This window comes from Clinocottus analis, unplaced genomic scaffold, assembly GCF_023055335.1.
Source record: "Clinocottus analis isolate CAN_PGR_092001 unplaced genomic scaffold, fCliAna1.0.p SCAF_28, whole genome shotgun sequence".
NCBI lineage: Eukaryota > Metazoa > Chordata > Actinopteri > Perciformes > Cottidae > Clinocottus > Clinocottus analis.
Window position 1 is genome coordinate 2,660,771 of NW_027176020.1, and position 18,272 is coordinate 2,679,042.

At 45.4% G+C, this 18,272-nt stretch overlaps 3 protein-coding genes across 3 annotated transcripts; 1 reads left to right on the top strand and 2 right to left on the bottom strand.

Annotated features, from left to right (window-relative positions):
• Window positions 1-3,234: 3,234 nt before the first annotated feature.
• LOC137795469 (flavin-containing monooxygenase 5-like) lies at window positions 3,235-4,560 on the bottom strand. Its single transcript, XM_068592964.1, has 5 exons — window positions 4,429-4,560; window positions 4,092-4,280; window positions 3,828-3,993; window positions 3,555-3,697; window positions 3,235-3,438 (listed from the first exon to the last, which is right to left on the bottom strand). The coding sequence occupies exons 1-5, from the start codon at window positions 4,558-4,560 to the stop codon at window positions 3,235-3,237; spliced, it is 834 nt and encodes a 277-aa protein (XP_068449065.1).
• A 3,986-nt stretch (window positions 4,561-8,546) lies between these two features.
• On the bottom strand, window positions 8,547-13,968 carry plpp6 (phospholipid phosphatase 6). The gene is made up of 2 exons (XM_068592698.1): window positions 13,310-13,968; window positions 8,547-11,703 (listed from the first exon to the last, which is right to left on the bottom strand). Exons 1-2 carry the CDS (start codon window positions 13,806-13,808, stop codon window positions 11,336-11,338), a joined length of 867 nt encoding a protein of 288 aa, XP_068448799.1. The 5' UTR covers window positions 13,809-13,968; the 3' UTR covers window positions 8,547-11,335.
• Window positions 13,969-14,321: 353 nt separating this feature from the next.
• prdx6 (peroxiredoxin 6) lies at window positions 14,322-18,223 on the top strand. Its single transcript, XM_068593008.1, has 5 exons — window positions 14,322-14,589; window positions 16,496-16,652; window positions 16,920-17,063; window positions 17,678-17,824; window positions 17,904-18,223. The coding sequence occupies exons 1-5, from the start codon at window positions 14,498-14,500 to the stop codon at window positions 18,027-18,029; spliced, it is 666 nt and encodes a 221-aa protein (XP_068449109.1). The 5' UTR covers window positions 14,322-14,497; the 3' UTR covers window positions 18,030-18,223.
• Window positions 18,224-18,272: the final 49 nt, after the last annotated feature.

The window sequence follows — 18,272 nt, forward strand, 5'->3', positions numbered from 1 at the left end:
ACGAATGAAACATCACAACAACGTTATCGTCATTCAATGAACACAGAGGAAAAACAAGAACAACAGAAATGAAAAGTAAAATCATCACAGATTCAAAGATACTCTTGAATCAGGAACAGCTAAGAAATCAACGGTGATTCATTGTGTAGAATGAAGATCACAAGGTCACAGCTTCCTCCTCTCCGGCTGCAGAAAGCAGAAGCCAGAAGAAAACCACAAGTTGATCGGTAGTGGCGTTTCATAACGTTGCGCAATGTTGGACACATTTTTAGAGGCATTTGTCCTTTCTTTAGTTTGATAAATCAATTGTCTGAGATATTTTAGGTAGATGTACCTCTGTTGTGGGTCGACCCTCTACTGATCCTGAAAGCTTCACACTCGTCTACAAACCGCCCTTCGTGCGTGCTCGGGGGTGTAACACTACACATATCTGTGTTGAACCATTCGGCGCGAGGCTTTTCGGTTCGGCACGTCTTAAAACTGAACAATAGGTTTGGAATAATATTATTGCACGTGGCAAAAATTATGCATGGCATCAAAACGCTCATATTTGTGGACCTCTTCAGCCAAACGCTCTTCAACGGGATCCATTGTTCGTGTTTCTGCTGTGGCTTTTAAAAACAGAGGTATTATGCTATGAAACCGGAAATGCGAGACTCAGAAAGGACGCGGTTAGAGGACCAATCACAGCCTTGTGGGCTTGCGTTTTGGGGTGACGCACGTAAGCATGCAAAATGGCCGATTTGACCACGCAAGCTCGGCCATGCGTGTCTTACGTGCTTGCGTCTCTGCGTGAAACCAGAGTATAAATCAGCCTGTAGATGTCACATTGCTCTGAAGAAACCCGACTGCCTTCACGTCAGAGAAGGTGGAGCTGCAGGTGTAGATTCTCTGCGTTGGCGTCGTTCCAGCCGCGTTGCGGCAACGTGACGTGACGCCATCGACTTAAAATGCTGAAATCAGTTTCAACGGACAAAACCTCTAAAGAAAAATGTGCAACTCGGGGAAAAGCCTGGTTTCACACACACAGCAGCAGTACAGTGTGTGTTCTGGTACTTCCCTTTTGTGTACCAAACCCACCATACAAGACATTAATATTGAGCAAGTTGGAACGGCTTTTTTTGTGATTTTCACTGTGTCATTGCTTCTGCACCAATACTTATAAAAGTAATACTCTCCCGTGAAAACACTCCAGCAAGTAAAAGTCCTGAATTTAGATTCTAAATCAAGGAAAAGTATAAATGAAAGCAGTAGATTTTTTTTGTCAAAGCACTGAAAGTAAAAATGATTTATTACTTTTTCTGAATTATCTCTTTTTTTGTTGTTGTAAATTTGTAAAGTGAACTTACAATGCAGCCTCGTTCAAGCTGACCTGCCATAAACAAGTACATGTTCATCAGGTTTTACTGTATAGTTTTGGAGAAAAGTGACTTCAAAGACTTCAAAATCAGCTTCAATGATATTCATAGTGTCACAATTTCCATTATTGCAACGTCTATAAAAACAGATCCTTATAGTTGTAGCGTGAAATTACAATGCAGTCTTGTTTAGGACCCAGAGATCTGATCCCGTTATTGTGACCACGCTCTGAAGTCCCCCAGGAAGCTCTTTGTCTTGTCCAGGAGCCGAGCCGCACCCTGCAGAACTGGAACGAGGCCGCATTCGGACAGAAGGACGGCCATCGTCACCGCTGCCGCAGCCAAGAGCAGCCGGGGGGAAGAGAGCACGGCGGGTCGGCTCTCCGGTTCCGGCACCGGCCGGGTTCTGAAGGGCCGGGCCACCCGCTCCCACTGGGTGAGGATGGCCCGGCGGGCTCCGGCCCACCGCCCGGGCCCCGCGAGGCGATACTGATACGGCGTGCAGGGGCCCAAGAAGACCTTGACCCAGAGCACAGGGTCTCTCAGCAGGAGTCCCAGGAGGTTGGGTCGCACCCCGACCTGCGAACGGAAGTCCGTCACGACGGTTGAGTCTTACAAATGCAGAACGAAAGGAACCGAGCTCACCTCCTCAGCCATGAAATCCAGGTAAGGGATGTAATCTACCCACAGAGCCGCCTTTCGTGGGCAGGGATAGCTGAGGAAGACAAGCAGACTCCTTCAAATGTTTTCTTTCCAACAACATATTTGAACCAAAAATGGAGCTTTTTCTTCATTTGATCAGTTGAATGTGAATGCATGATGATGATGATGTTGTCTACCTTTTCATGTTCCTCTTCCTCTCTCTGTCAATGACCTCCAGCATTTTCTCCTCCGGTGGCAGGCGGCTCAAACCTTTAGAGGTAAAAACACACTGACATATTTCCTTCCTTTTATTTAAAGTCTGTTGATATTTAAATCTGTTTACCGGCAAAGACCTTCACAGCCCAGCGCGCCTGCATTTCTACTACGGGCATGATCGGTCCTCTAGTGTTCAAAACACCCAGAATGGCCAGCGTGGGTTGTTGAGAGAGAGAAGGAGGAAACAGTAACCTGCAATGTTAAAAAGCCTTTTAAAAACAAGAATGTCACATTACAATAACACACAAATAAGTCATGATGCGTCCCTCAAAATATGCAAAACACATACAAGCTCCATTCTGCTTTTGTGTCAGACTTAGTGGTTATTATGGGACAGCACACACTTCATGTTGGCCTCATTAAACTGTATAAAATAGATCAAAAGGATGAATTTGTCAAATTGCATTTAAAGAGGCTTTAAAAAAATCTATTTAAGGAAATAGTTTAACTTTCTGGAGGAAAAAAAGGTTCTTTACACAGTAACAAGAGAAGATCTGCTCATGTAACTCAATATGGGACCTTGATACCTTCAGTAAATCAGTTTTTAAATGTGTAATGTGGAGTAACTTATCATAAAAACTGATTTACTGAAGTTAAGATTGGCAACAGATTTACAAATCTCCATCTATCGCTGGCTCACTTGTACAACGTCAGCTCTCTGCGAGGCCCCTCGGTTACAGCTGCTGGCAGGAATGGGAAGTTTCCCTTATAACCAGTACAGAAGACCACGGCGTCCACGTCCTCCTCCACGGTGCCGTCTTCAAATACGACCCCGGACGCCGTGAATCCTCTCACGTTGGGTTTCATGACCAGCGCTCCCTGGAGGATTCGACCGGGAAGCTCGTCGTTGATCAACGGTTTGTGGTCCAACACTCTGAAAGCCAGACGCACTCTGATGATAATCACTGATTACGGGGATTCGTGTGCGTGCACCAATGAGCCAAAGGTTCAAAGCGCCTCACCTGTGTTTGGGCTTCAGGGCGTACAGCCTGTGGTCGTATTTGCTGTTGAGTCTTCGCTCAATTGCCCAGTTGAGCAGCGACTTGGGGAGAAGCAGCGAGAGGGTTTTGTTGAGTCTGGAGACCCGGATCATGTCCAAGGGAAGACCATGACTGGACATCCTGCCCATCACCCAGGACCCATGGCGTGTGCTGAGAAATGTCTGCCGGAGAGAGTAGAAACACGGGATGTGAACAGACGGTGCCATCTTCTGTGGGCGTAACACTATTTTACATCAGCTAACTTCTTAGCGAATGTCCTTCTCGAAGGTTTCACCACCTTCTCTGCAGAGCGACTGATCTCCACCGCGATATCTCCTCCAGAGTTGCCGATGCCGACCACCACCGCCCTCTTTCCTCTGTAGGCATCTGCGTCTTTATATTCCACGCTGTGAAGACACCGGCCAGAAAACTCCTCGTTTCCTGGAGAGATGCAGATGTTGCAACGGATCAAAGCAAACTGCAAGAGGTCCTCGCAAAGAATGGGCAAATCGACCCACTTTCCTCCTCCGTCAATCGAAAAAAATCAAGCGCTATCCACTCGTTTACGGACCTGGAAAGTCTGACATGGGTAAGACCGGTTCGGTGTAGTGGCCCGAGCACACCAGAACGGCATCAAACACGTGACTCTCCTCGTCTCCATCCCCGTTCACGGTCACTATGTCCCACTGACCGGACACCGAGAAGTCGGGCCTCTGTGTGACACTCCTCACTGAGGTCTGAAGGGAGTTCAAATAAACACAAACACACACTTTTAATCCCAATTTGACTTTACGCAAACTTGAGAACGAGGCAGAGAAGCTGGCGGCTCGACGACCTGGAAACGGATGTATGGGAGCAGGTCAAAGTGGTCGGCGTAGAGCCGGAAGTACCGCAGCAGCTGGGAGTTGTGCATGTAGTTTGGATAGTCGTCAGGCATCGGGAAGTCACTGAAACACATCATCTCCTTGGAGGTGTTGACCACCAAGGAGCGATAGATGCTGGACCGCTCCGGCTCAGGAGACTCCTGAAGGGAAACGAGACACGACGGCAATAAGATCATCTCCCTCCATGACATCACGGTGGCCTCACGGTGGCCTGTTGGCTGTTAGTCGTCATCAGACAAATCCTGAACTGGCAACGTGACTAATATGTCTGGCGCTCGCTTCACTCACCTTATACCTCCACAGGCCGCCGATGTCATCACTGCTTTCAAAGCAGACGGGCTCCAGGCCTTCGGCAACGCAGGTCTTGATCGAAACTAGACCAGAATTGCCCGCGCCGACCACCGCCACACGCCGAACCATAGCCAATCGCTGAGGAAACAAGACCGGTAGTCATCAGCCGTGCCACAAGGACTGGATGCCGGACACAGAGACGGCAGCCATTCAGACCAATCAAATTTCAGTTCTCAACGCCAAAGTCATGGCGTCGTTATAACCACGCTGCCCGTTTTACATGCGTTGTCCACTTGATGGCGCAGTAGAGCCAATGAAGCTACATGCCGTTGTGTAGATAAGATCAATAACACGAGTGCATTCAGTTTGTTTAATAAAAGATCACGGTTCTTTAGGAAAGTAATTCAGTTGCGATCTGATGCAAAAGGGGAGGGAGAGGAAACACTGCTTCATGTCCGATGGATTTGTTTCATCTACTGGGGATCCTAAAGACCAGCAGCCAGTAAAGATATCGAGTGACACACAAGGTTCCCAGTCTATCCTCATGTCACTCGAGTCTACTGCAGCCGTTTCAGGTGTTGACATGAGCTTCATACCTGCCCCTTTGCACCTAATGCCCATCCCCGAAGTGCTAAACAGCCCTGATTTGAGATCAGCGTCTGTCAACATGACAGAAATAATCCCTGACACATTTCCAGCCTGTGTGATTACACAGGCTTCACAGGTTTGAGTTTTGTTCAAGAAAGATTGCTCTCACCTTCTGCAGTGCGCCGGTTTCAGGTCCTGTGCTGCTCTGGTCGAACGCTAAAGAGCCTTTAACCTCACATAACCGGCTGCTTCATATCAGTTTTTGCAGAGTGGAGGAGGCGGGACTTTAGGTAAATGATGTGACACTTTAACCCCGTTGCCTGGGCTGGAAATGTTTTGTGAAGACGCGTCGAGACGCTTTTTCAGACACTGAAGAACTGTGCAGGTTTGGACAGAAACGCAGAGGAAAAAACACTGATGAGGAGGCAGCAAGGTGTGTTGAAGGATTTCAGGGCAACAAAAACCAACCTCAAAACATTGGGACACTAACTCTGTGACAGAATGGGCTTCTTAAAACAAGGAGAGGATCTGAGACTAGATAATGACCTCATCAAACCCAGGTGGGGAAGAAACCGGAAGGAAAGCACCAAAAACCAGGAAGTAAAACCTTTTAATGAAGAAGGTTCCTCACTGAGTACACCGAAGTATTGAAGTGGCTGCCATGATAAGAGCTGTTCAAATGATCTAAATGCAAAGGAAAGGCGCTTAATGCATTCTTTGTTCGCTCTGCTCGCATGAAAACAAACTTGTTGTGTCTCCTGATAGCCACGAGATTGAGTAATCTGTATGTTTATGTCTGAAAGAATGAGAAAATCCAATGTTATAATAGTCCATGAGTCCATAAGCTATTTAAAAATGGAGTTCTTTGCTCCTTCCTTGCGACGAATAAATGTCCTGATTAATGATTTTACCTCCAGATGTCGGTGTACATTTTTAAAAAAGAATACAAAATGAAATGAACAAACTGTCACTGAACAAGTTCTCATTCTCAATAACAAGAAGCATCAGGAAGAACAAAACAAGCGAGGCTCTTCGTTGAGACCGAACGTTTTAATGAACATTATTGCACAAAGGAAATATTGACGTCAAACAGATTGGGCCTAACTGGCAAAAGAACCCAACAGGAAGCAGATTAAAGAAAAAAAACCAGACCATGACTCATTTATTTTATTTTGACCTCGTTGATTCAATCAATCATAAATACGCCGACGCGAAAATACAATGTTTTACTGACATCTGAGTGGTTTGGCCCCATCAACCAATATAGATGCAGCAAAGGAGCAGTTTCATGAGTTCACAACAAGTTTACACACATTAGTCAACTGTAACTGACCACAAGATCAAGTGTTGGACGTGGAGTGTTAAACCGGCAATGAAGCAACTTAAACTTGCATTCTTTCAGCGTGCCAGCAGGGGGCGACGCCTCCCGTTGCCATTTAAAATGAGTCTTTCAACAACATTTGCACAGAGAAAGTAGATCAGTTATCGTAGCATCTCCCATCTGCTTACGGCATGAAGCAGTGTCACGTCGCTCTTATGCACTGACTTCTCAATCCCTAAACTTTGGTTCTGTCATAACCCGCTCTCAGTTCCTGGAGGTAGAAATACTTCTTTACAGTGAAACAATCTTCGACGGTGATGTTTTAAGCTAAAAACTGTGCAGGTTTCAGGAAAATGTGCAAAGTAAAAATGATATATTTAGCTCATTTTGCAGTAATATTAATATGCACATAATTAGGCCACAGCATATATCACTTAAATAGCACACAAAATGTTTTAATTCTGCATTGAAATATAGTAGAAAAACAAGTGTAGCAGCTCTTTTTTTTTAACCTTGATTCTTTTGTCTTGGTAACTTGTGAAAGTGAGATGACGAGCGCAAACCTTTACAGAGGCGGTCACCAAAAACGTTCGGTCCCTTCGGCTTTTTTCTCCTCTTCTAACCCCGTCCTTAAACTGTAATCTGCAGAGTTGAAATGTATTTAACCGAATCCAGCGGGATGGATTGATTAAAGTTCAATTTGTGACGTCAGCCGATGAGTAACCAGGGAGGAGTTATGACCTCTGTGAGCGTCGATACACCACGAGTGAGACAGTTTCAGATTAATTCCCAATTTAATTAGAAATCATTACAATCAAAATCATTCAAAAACAACCCTTTCTGGGAATATTGAGCAGCACATTCAAATCTACTGAACATCAATCAACACGGTGTAATCACATTACCGCACAGGCATATTTACATCCAGTAAGAATAAGGTCCACACAGGAGACACACAATATAATTTAGAGAATATAGCAGGCTGTTCAAAAACTTCACTCGACCCCTTTGTGGAGTAAAATCGTTAAAACAGGAACATGTATTCGTTGCAAGGAAGGAGCAGAGTCAAAAGTACAACGTTATAGACGCGTTGCATATCCAAGATCTCTCAAAGAACCACCTCTTGACTACACATCATGACCCACTCACAGAAACCCGGCTAATCGGGAACCTTTCCCCTCGTCCTATAGAGCAGGTTTGCAAGAAATGGTCGTATGATAACAAAGGAACTGCTCGTTCCTTCAGACAGAAACCTACAGATCCACAGAGTCTCACTGCTATCAGGAGACATGCTGAGTTTGTGTGTAAGATTAGACAGAGACAGTTCGATGAGAAGTCTGAATACAACAGTGAAACAGTAACTGATTAAGGATACATACGTTTTTCTTCCAACACAGGCAAAAATGCATCGTAGTGAAATGTATGGCAGCTGGCTTCATGTTGGACAAAGTGCAAGATGGATGTGACATTTACGCAACAGGTGGAATGTCCTGAATCTTTTTATAAACATATATCTGTATATTAATATTTGATCGTGCACCAGAAGACAGGAAAGTGGGAAAGAGAAGAGAAATGAGTCTCAGAGCGAGGAAGCTCCAAGTGTCAAATATATTCTGTAATATGCAAGTATAGTATGTAAAAACAACAAAAATCCATCATGAAAATAAAAATATATTTGGTCATAGAGATCACCGTCCAGCATATTAAGATTTCAACAGAAGGCAAATAAACAATAAATGTAAAAGTCGTGTATCAAACGCACTGGGAAGGTTATTCGTCAATTATTGCAGAGCGTCTACGATGGGACTCCTGCATCCAAGAGAACAGGCTGAAAGTTCACACATCTACACAGAAACTACACGTCCACATCTCATCCTAGTTCTTCAATCAATAAACAAATCATACCAAACAAAACACAAGTCAGGCTGCACTCGTCAGCGTCAAGATGCAACGTTTACAGCGAGCGAGACAGAGCCAGCTAATGTGCAAATTTACTAAATAATCTGCGGACGGAGCGCACAATAAAAAATACTGTAAAAGCCGGGTTACAAGCAGCAAGCTAGCACTGCTACCCGCGTCCCCTATGCTAGCAAAAGTGCTAGCAGCAGCGCAAGCAGAGCTAGCTGCCAACGTTCCCCTAGCAGCAGTGCTAGCGGAGAGCTAGCAGCAGTGCTAGCAGCACTGCTAGTGGAGAGCTAGTAGCAGTGCTAGTGGAGAGCTAGCAGCAGTGCTAGCTGGCTACAGCGGGATAGATAGCGAGCTACTACGAAGCTAGCAGCGGCTTGTAACCCGACTTTTACGGTAAATAAAACAAAGAGAAATTCAGCTCAACAGGTGCGTGTGATGCTACTTATCTGACAATAATCAGACTACACTTGTGAGTTCACGTTTCGTTGGTTAAATGACGCATCATCTGCCCTCTTCATAGAAGTTTACCACAACAATCCGCATGCTACGGCCCACGCCGTGGCGGCGCTAACGTCCGCGCTACAACATCTGGAACGCCGGCGTTGAAAATCAATGCAATTCAATTAGAGGTCACGAGGAGCAGCAACTACTGACCCACAGACACACACGGTCTTGAACATTTGGGCCCGAGAGCAGCTCAGTGGGCCAAAGTGTCGCTTCACCTTCAAACATTAACTTGTGGGAAGATCTGGCTGCTCAGAGTTTGCGGATCAGAATCGAAATGGCAAGAAAGTTCTCTCCGTCTTCAGGTCTTCACTGAACCGAGAGGAGACGGTTCATCTGGCGTAGTTACACATTCTGGTTAAACGTTTCTCAGATTGTCTCAGTTAAGGAATGAAAGGTACTCTGTGAAACAGGAAGTATTGTCTTTAGTCGTGTTTTCACAGTGGGGAATGATTTAAAGTGCCCTTTTTTAATTTAAAGTCCCCTTAATCCACTCTAACAAAGGTTTTTTTGTTTTATTAAATCACCCACATCAGATTTTAAGAGACAATAAAAAGAAAGATGTCGTTGAATTGATTCACAACTGTGTAAACTAAAGTAATATTCGTAATAAAGTATTTTTTTAAGTCCCAGTACTTCTATATCTGCTTGCGTTGAGCTTCAACAGGTGAGGTCGTGACCTGAACTCATATGTTCTTCAGTCAGAGCCGGTGACTCAATATGTACTCATACATTTAAGGGACTGTATGTTCTCGACGTCCCTCCGCCCCGGGCTTTAGGTAGAGCTTGAGTACATACACCTTGTTCCACATATGGATCACTGCCAAAAAATTTGATTGATAGCAAATGTAATGTTGTAATGTTCTAAATTGTAGAGCCCTGAGTGACAGGTGAGACATGAAGTGATCCTGGTGATCAATGTTCTCGGAGTCTGACGGAAATAGTTTTCAGTCCGGTGTTTTATTTTGAAAAAACTGAAATAAAATAAAATAGGTTTTGGCAGGTAAAGCCTGTTGTTGTAATACTCATTTCGTCCACAAGAGACTCAAATACGCCGAGTTTTAAAGAGGAATAAAATAAATTCAAGTTTGCTTTCAAGTGGGTTTTTACATTTTTTTCCATTCACACTAAACACAAGGTACATATAATAATGCAAGTTATGTAACATTAAAGTTACATCTTTGGCTATAAAGGTATTTTAAATCACTATTTCGTACATAGAGTAGAGGTGCGGATTAGCCTCTTGTGGCTGAAATTAGTATTACAACAACAAGAAAAGGCTCCTGACAAAAATAAAAATGTATTTTTCTGAAATCCTCTTCTCTCTTCCGCAGTAAAGACCCGACTATGTATTGTAAATGAATCATAGTTGTTGTTTTTTTGTTAGTATAACAGCAAATCTATAAAAGTACCAAAGCAAATATACATTTCTGATAGTCCAGTCCAGGAAGTGACGAATGTCGGTCGACTCGATGTGTGACATACTTTGGTTGATTCTTTAAAACAGTGACGAATGTCATAGAACAGAAAGGAATGGTCGGTCAATAAATTACGTAAATTGTTAAAAAGTCAAGTTAAAAGGAGTCTCGTTGAAACCATGTAAAGTGTAATCCTGTTGACGTAAAAGGTCAGTTCTGAGTGTGAGCGACAGAAGTATGAACTGACCAGGGCAGCTGAGGACAGGTGAGGACAGGTGAGGGCAGGTGAGGACAGGTGAGGACAGCTGAGGGCAGGTGGAAATCTGTTGCAACAGTACAAGTACAGTCCATCAGCTGGCGCTGAACAGTTGGATCTTTTACCTACTCTGTGCACGTTTCTCTTTGCAGGAGAACCGACATGCAACTCCTCAAAGTTCTCCTCCTGTTAGCGTCCGCAGAGTTAAAAAATGTTGTGTAACCCCCTCGCAAAGGGACGTTTTTTTTCAAGTCAGATCCCTCGAGGGATCAAAAGCACTACTCCCCTCGGCAACAAAAGCATGCTTGCAGTTTAAATCATGACTAGTGAACCTGGAAGAACCGGTTCCTCCGGGTCTTTTGTGAATCAAAGTGCTGAACTATTCTACTACTCGTGAGGCTCTTGAACTTAAAGCACAATGAGAAGGGTTCAAAAATTAAAACATGGTGTAAACTCGTACAAAAATAACCCATTATGACCCCATTGCAAGTGTGTGCTAGTCTTTTTTCTTCTTTTTTTTTAAGCCGCGTTCGGGACATTTTCTGAGCACCGAACTCTTGGAAAAACGCAGCGGTGTCACGCGTGGCCGTTCCGAGAGGAAGCTGTGAGAATGAGTCTGCGGATGTAACGAGGTCAAAACGGCAAGCGGACGACGCTCGTTCCAAAACCAGAGTGAATCCCTCGTTGAGCGGGCCGACATTGAGCGTACGCAAAACCAACGACTCCTACTCGATGTGCCTGTGAAGGTCAGATACCAGCAGAACGAAGCTGCGTTCGATGGAGCTCTCCAGTCCAAAGACAACGTGATGCATCCGTCTAAAGAGGACAAAAAGGTGTGCGGGTGCTCTAACGATCAAGATTCAAACGGCCATGTCTCCTCCTTTTTCCTCCCCCCCTGATCCTTGAACATTAGGCCAACTGTCCCAGCAGCCCTTGCAGGGTTTGAGGCGAGAGCCACAGCATCTCTACGAGGTTGTACTGGCAGTAGCCCATCCAGAAGCCGAACATCACGTCGGTCACGTTGTGCCTGCCCAGCATCACCCGGCTCAGCCCCACCAGAGCCGCCCACAGCAGCACCAGGACTCTCAGCGGGGCGGCCAGCACCAGGTGGGCCAGCAGGAAGCGGCCGCACATGGCGGCGCGGGTGGCGTGGCCGGACGGGAAGGAGTAGCGGTCCACGGAGAAGGTGGCGAACATGTCCATGCGGTTGTGAGACGGACGACGCCGACGCACCACGGCCTTCACGATGCCGACCAGGAGCAGGTCCAGCAGGAGGCCTGGAGGGGGTGTAGGAGGGGGAGATGTGACACATTAACACAACGGCCATCGGCAAAAAAGATATACAGGGTTCATACCCATTTTGCCAAATAGATTTACAGGACTGTAACCAAATTTCTATGACATTAATCCAAATTTCCATGACCAAACATTGTCTGAAATCTGTGTGTAAACAGTAAAAAGTGAAAAAAAATGTAGTATTTAAACTAACAATGAGGATTCATACAGTAAACCTTAAATGACACAAATGAATGAGAGACAATAGTTTGATTAAAAGAATAACAGATCCTGGTATCATTAAATATAGTCAAAGTCAAATTTTAGAGCATTTTCTAAAAGGGAGTTAGGGCTAAAACGATAAAAAGGGAGTTCAGATTCATCCGATAGAAAACTGAAGAAGCGACACATTGAGATGCACACAACAACAACAACAACTAAAATAGATGGGATTGTATGCAACATGATGTCACCTCTTAGTTTATTTCCCTGGGATGTGAACACTAATCAGAACCAAGCTAGAAGGCAGAAGCTTATATCCGCAACTTTCATTTAAAGTTAAAAAAAAAAGGGCGGAATAAGAAGCGATGTTGCATTAGCTGCTTTACGCTCTCAGGGGCTGCAGCGCTGAAAAATTCATGCGACAGCCGAGTTGCATCGAGCACAATCCCTGCTGGGACCCCGATGAAAGGGTTTCATCAAAAGGAATACATTCTACATTTTTGTGCACTGTCAGTCTGAATTGGTTGCCAATTTCTCAGCTTTGGATCTGCATTGCGACGGTAAACATGTCTCTGACGAACCACCGAGAGTTCTTCGCATCTTCTCCAACGTAAGTGACATCACACACACACACGGAGACACACTTGCCTCTATGTGTAAACTGTTGTATGAAATTACCCGTCACCTGTCGCTCAAACAACCCAACACCCTGAGAAAAACATCCAATGACCCGGTTAAAGAAGAGACAAACAAATCAAAAGTTCACGTCGGGCAAATCTGGAGCGTAAGCTGACGGATGCGCATATGGTTTGCTTGAGAAGAGTGTGTGCGACGTCTCATTTTTTAAACTTAATTTCTCCAAATCATTGAAGATATTACCCTCAAGTGGTTTAATGAGGGAAGAAACTATAATAATACTACTTTAATGTTATATAGCGCTTTAAATACGCTCTAAATTCTCTTTTAAAACATTTTTCTTTCTAAATACTTGTGACCTTTGCCTGGAGTGTTGACCTCTTCAGACTTTTACACCTTGAAAGTTGGTTTCAAAGTGTCAGAGTCAAACACACTAAAGGTTTTTAGGTTTTGTTTTGCTGCAGAGGTGCAAACAAGAGGTGGATCAAGGCCAGAATTAACAACAGTTGTGATCTACATGTGAGAACCAGAAATGGATGAAAAAATGGGTCAGAAAAATTGATATAAATAGTCATGGGAGGTTGGCTCTACTGCGGGATCTGATAGAGGAGGTGTGCATGGGAGGGAGAAGCTGGTGGGGTGTGTGACATAAATATTGTTACCTCATCCGAGCTCAGCGGTACTGACAAACCTGTGTGCATAACAGTGACAACAGATGCAGGAACACAAATAGTTTGTTGTTGTTGTTACCCATGAGAAGGTTGAGCATGACCTCTTGCCCGGTAGCGCTGTCGCTCTTGTACAGGCAGTAGACGGAGCCCGCCAGCCAGGGGATGCCGTGCCCCGAGATCTCGATCAGCTTCATCAGCGGCCGCACGCTGCCCCAGGACGAGTCCTCGCAGGCGCACACCCCGAGCCGCTTGGACATCCACAGGTCGATGGCGAGAAGCGAGCTGAGCGCCACCCGCACGAAGGAAGGGTTGAGCCGTAAGCCGTCCTCCTCCGGCGGGCCCTGGCCGCTCGCCGAGCCCGTGGAGGAGCCGGAGCCCCGGCGCCGAGTCGGGCTCTCCGACACTCGGAGGCGGGCGGTGGTCGGGTCGGAGCCCTGCCGCTGGAGGAGGAGCGGCGGCGGCGCCGAGGACCGGTTCAGCGGCTTCGTCAGCGACATGAACTCGTAGCGGCCGTTGGAGCCGCCGAGCACCGGGCTTCCACTTCCGCGACTGGGGTTTTTAGCTTTAGGAGACGGCATTTTGTGAGTGTGTGTGTATATAAATATGCCGGTGTGATGCAGCGGACCCGCAGTGGTGAATTGCCCGTTGTCTGCAGTGCTGTGCGCTCCTTTAATTCATCTGTTGGACGTTTCACTATTCATATCACGTCCGGAACGCTGGACAGAATCGCCATCTTTGTTGTTCTAACCGCAAAGCTACCTGGGTAATAGTGTTTTTCCTATGAGACCGGATTCTTCTGACTCTTCTGTAGACTATTTTTGTATTTTATTTTGGCTTTAGTTGTTGTTGTTTTTTGCTGTTGAAGAGTCATGTTTATTTTTGTTTTAATAAAGTTATTTAATACAAAATTTAAAAAAACTCTCGAATCTGGTTGGGCGATGATTTTTACGTCACATACATTGACCCCGCCCATATCCGGGTCTATTTACGAGGCGCTGATCACGCTTCAGGCTGCCAGACCCTTTTTTTTGGGCTTTAGTTTTTTATTTTGCTGTTGAAGTGTCATGCTTATTTATGTTTTAATACATTTATTCAATACAAAATAAATAAAAAATACTCTCGTATCTGGTTTGCCGAGCTACGTCACATACATTGATCCCGCCCATATCCGGATCCATTCATGAGGCGCTGATCACGCTTCAGGCAGCCAGACACTTTATTTTTTTGACCCCTTCTCTTGTGTCCGAGCTGCGGAGAAGAGTCCACCATGCCTGGTCTTCTGCTCGGGGACGTGTTCCCCAACTTCGAGGCCGACACCACCATCGGCAGGATCAAGATGCACGACTTCCTGGGCAGCTCGTGAGTGTGCACATCTGCCAAAACTCCCACGTACAATCATCCTATATTGTGTTGTTACTCTTTGAGTTTTTAATTATTTTTGTTAACACGTGCAACGTTTGATTTCCAGCCGGTTGTGCACATGCGCCTGTTGTCAGACTGAGAAGCTTAACTGCTGATCTGAGTTTTAAGGATTTAATGAGCTAAAAAAAAAACTAAAGCACATGTTTTTTAGTGTTTTTTTAATGAACATCAGACACACCAGTCCAGGTCACTTGACCTTGATGTGACATCTGCTTTCACACAGGAAGGGGGTTACACAAGCATGACTCTGTAGGGCTATAACATGATTATGCACCATACATGTTGTGCCATAAGTCTGTGTTTTTGAATAGATCAGAGAAATGTAGAGCCATTCTAGCAACTTATTTGCATAGTCGCTCTTTCTGGCCCTCATTACTGAGGTGTAAGCACATTCAGGACAAGGCCGGGCATTGTGTGTGTTTTGTGTGATCTTGGACCTGTCCCTTTGCGGGCCCCTTTTGATATGGAGCCCTGTGAGACTTGGCTTTTTTTTGTAGCGGCAGAGAGAAAGTGGCACAGTTGCGTGCAACACACACAAACACGAACACGCACAGCCTGGATTGGATCTAGGCAGACTATTATGCTCCAACAATCTGCTGGAATTTGAATGCTTTTTCCATGTGCGCACTTGTTCTGGTCGTCGAGGTGTTTTTTTCAGAATAATTTGGTTCTTTTCTTCTCTTTTTGATCTTAAAGATAGTACATTTTAGGCTCTATTTCCTTTTCCTGAGGGTGTTGCATCCGTGCAATTGGCCCTGCTTTGCAAACACACATAACCTGCTGGGTCTAGACTCTAGAACACACCCATTTCAGTCACATCCTAATGATAATACTAGTTTCAAGTTTCAATTGTTGGTTGTTGTTGTTAAAAAAAACACTTTTAACAGTATCACTTAGAAACACACCTTTTTAGAAAAGACCAAATGTGTTGTTTTAATACAAGTTTATAGCTTCTGTTTTTGTTCATTCTTAAAAACACACACAAGGATTTCAGTAGCCAGGGACCTTTGACGGCGTGCCGGTCTCCTGATCACCAGATAATCAGGCGATCACAGTGCATGTGATGAACAAAGCTTTCCAGTTTCTTCCACCTCATGTGATAATAAGCTCCAACACATCTGCATAGTGCATGTGAGGCAGGAAAGTCATCTGATCACCAGGGGAATTCTCCTTATAAAAAAGCCATGTAAGATATTCCTTTACTCGTCCGGCAGTGGGGACATTTACAGGATTACAGCAGCAAAGGGGGCAAAGTGCAAGAGCTATTGAAAGAAAAAAAAGTTATATATATATAAAAAACTCATAAAAAGCTCAGCCAATGCAAATGTTTTGGCAGGAAAACCTTTGACCCTCCGCCCTCTCCACTGGATGTTTTTCAGTAAACGCACAACAGCTGGACTCTGAGCTGCAGTCTGTCAGAGTCACAGACTCCTGCTGTTTCAGTCTGTGGCTGGAATCTCCTCCACCGAGACTTTCTGTTGTCTTTCTCTCCTTCTCTTTGTAACGAGACAGCTCTGCTCTTCTGGTGTCTCACTTCTCTGTGCTCCGAATGAGGAGACGGGCAAACACAGAACGGGTAGACGACAGAGTAAATATGTTATGTAATGTGCGTTACGTATAATTTAAACTCCGTTTGGCCTTTTGCTCTTCGTCATTCAGTGTGCTTCCTTAAACTCTTGAGTTCTGTCTTTAACAGGAATACATGAGAGTTGGGCCACAGTGACCGCTTCCCCCTTCAAACACTGTATTCCACGTTGAGGTTTCTGAGCCGCAAACCAATGCATGCATGTGTGTGTGTGTGTGTGTGTGTGTGTGTGTGTGTGTTTGTGTGTTCCCTCGGCAGATGGGGCATCCTGTTCTCCCACCCGAAGGACTTCACTCCCGTCTGCACCACCGAGCTCGCCTGCGCCGCCAGGGTCAGCGACGAGTTCAAGAAGCGAGGCGTGAAGATGATCGCCTTGTCCATCGACAGCGTGGAGGACCACCACAACTGGAGCAAGGTGTGTGTGTGTGTGCACACACACATCTCTGCCCTTTGTCCTCTGATGTGTGATTGACGCGGTAAAGCTGTGGCTTCAGTCACTGCCTGTTGTCCTGAACCTCTTTCAATTCACTTTTAATGTAGCCCAGCGTTAGATTTGTTTGTTCAGTGTTGGCGCTACAATTTAAAAGGTCAAAGGTCACGAGTCACTCCTCCAACCTGTGCTGCAGCGACGGAGAGAATGAATGCTGATGAAGGTTTTAACCCGTCTCTTCCCCCGGCGCAGGACGTGACGGCGTTCAACAGTTCGGCTGAAACCTCTCTGCCGTTCCCCATCATCGCCGACGACAAGCGGGAGCTGTCCGTCCAGCTCGGCATGCTGGACCCCGACGAGAGAGACAAGGACGGGATGCCGCTCACCGCCCGCTGTGTGAGAAACTCTCCTCCCAAGCCCGACGCGCTTTTCTTATCTGTCAGATAACAACACTCGATGTCGCTACAACATCGAGATCGAGAATGAACAGATGCCAAAAGCTGGTGAAGAGAAAAGAAAGAAAAAAGAGTCTGTGCAGGATAGTATTTTTTTCCCTGCGAAAGGTTTTGGTCTTTGTTCTCAAACTCGACCACATCCTTTTGGCTGGAGGCCAGTCGAATCAGAGCAACGCTCTGAAGCGTTTGCACCTAAACAAATCTGTCTCTTGGAGCTTTGCTGAGCTGAACGCTAATGAAATCCTCATGTAGAAACATAGACCCCCCAGTAGTTTACAATAATTTACATTACATACATGCATGCATACATACATTTATACATACACATACATGCATACATGCAAGCATACATACATGCATACAGACATACATGCATGCATGCATACATACATGTATACATACATACAGACATGCATACAAACATGCATAAATGCAGACATACACACGTGCATATATACATGCATACAACTATGTTTCTTTTTTTACATATATATTTAAAAACACAAAGCATATTCTGGTGCTATGTTGACCCTGTGACATCTGAACCCCCCTCAGGTCTTTGTGATCGGGCCGGACAAGAAGCTGAAGCTGTCCATCCTCTACCCCGCCACCACGGGGAGGAACTTTGACGAGCTGCTCCGAGTGATCGACTCTCTGCAGCTGACGGCACAGAAGAAAGTGGCCACGCCCGTCGACTGGAAGGTAACCGGTAGACGCATCATCACAGTGCAGCTAACTGTCTGCCGCTCCTGTAACACGCCTCCTTGTGGTTTTCCTCCAGGTGGGTGAGAAAGTCATGGTCATCCCTTCGCTCTCTGAGGCGGAAGCCGCTGTTCTCTTCCCAAACGGCGTGACCACCAAAGAGGTGCCTTCTGGGAAGAAATACTTGCGCTACACCCAGCCATGAAGGGACAGGACAATCTTCTGTAGTTTAAAAAAAAAAAAAAAGTGGAAATCCTTAAAATGATAAATTGTCACACGACCAAAAGCGTTGGCTGCACTTTATCCCAGTTTGTTGACCGATGTGATGCAATGAGCCGTATTTATAGTGTCCTTTTACGCTGCCTTGTTTCCTTCAATAAACACACTTTTCACACACGTCCTCTGCATCCTTTTTTCACTCTTCGCAGCTTCCCGGACCACTAGGTGT

What these genes read in the sequence shown, in the direction of transcription:
- LOC137795469 (XM_068592964.1), bottom strand. Translation starts at nt 4,560, where the DNA reads ATGGTTCGGCGTGTGGCGGTGGTCGGCGCGGGCAATTCTGGTCTAGTT. An exon ending in TCCCATACATCCGTTTCCAG is followed by an intron (nt 3,994 to 4,091) that starts GTCGTCGAGCCG and finishes AACTCCCTTCAG; the next exon opens with ACCTCAGTGAGGAGTGTCAC. An exon ending in ACCCATGTCAGACTTTCCAG is followed by an intron (nt 3,698 to 3,827) that starts GTCCGTAAACGA and finishes GCATCTCTCCAG; the next exon opens with GAAACGAGGAGTTTTCTGGC.
- plpp6 (XM_068592698.1), bottom strand. Translation starts at nt 13,808, where the DNA reads ATGCCGTCTCCTAAAGCTAAAAACCCCAGTCGCGGAAGTGGAAGCCCG. An exon ending in CATGCTCAACCTTCTCATGG is followed by an intron (nt 11,704 to 13,309) that starts GTAACAACAACA and finishes CACCCCCTCCAG; the next exon opens with GCCTCCTGCTGGACCTGCTC.
- prdx6 (XM_068593008.1), top strand. Translation starts at nt 14,498, where the DNA reads ATGCCTGGTCTTCTGCTCGGGGACGTGTTCCCCAACTTCGAGGCCGAC. An exon ending in ACCACCACAACTGGAGCAAG is followed by an intron (nt 16,653 to 16,919) that starts GTGTGTGTGTGT and finishes CCCCCGGCGCAG; the next exon opens with GACGTGACGGCGTTCAACAG. An exon ending in CCACGCCCGTCGACTGGAAG is followed by an intron (nt 17,825 to 17,903) that starts GTAACCGGTAGA and finishes GTTTTCCTCCAG; the next exon opens with GTGGGTGAGAAAGTCATGGT.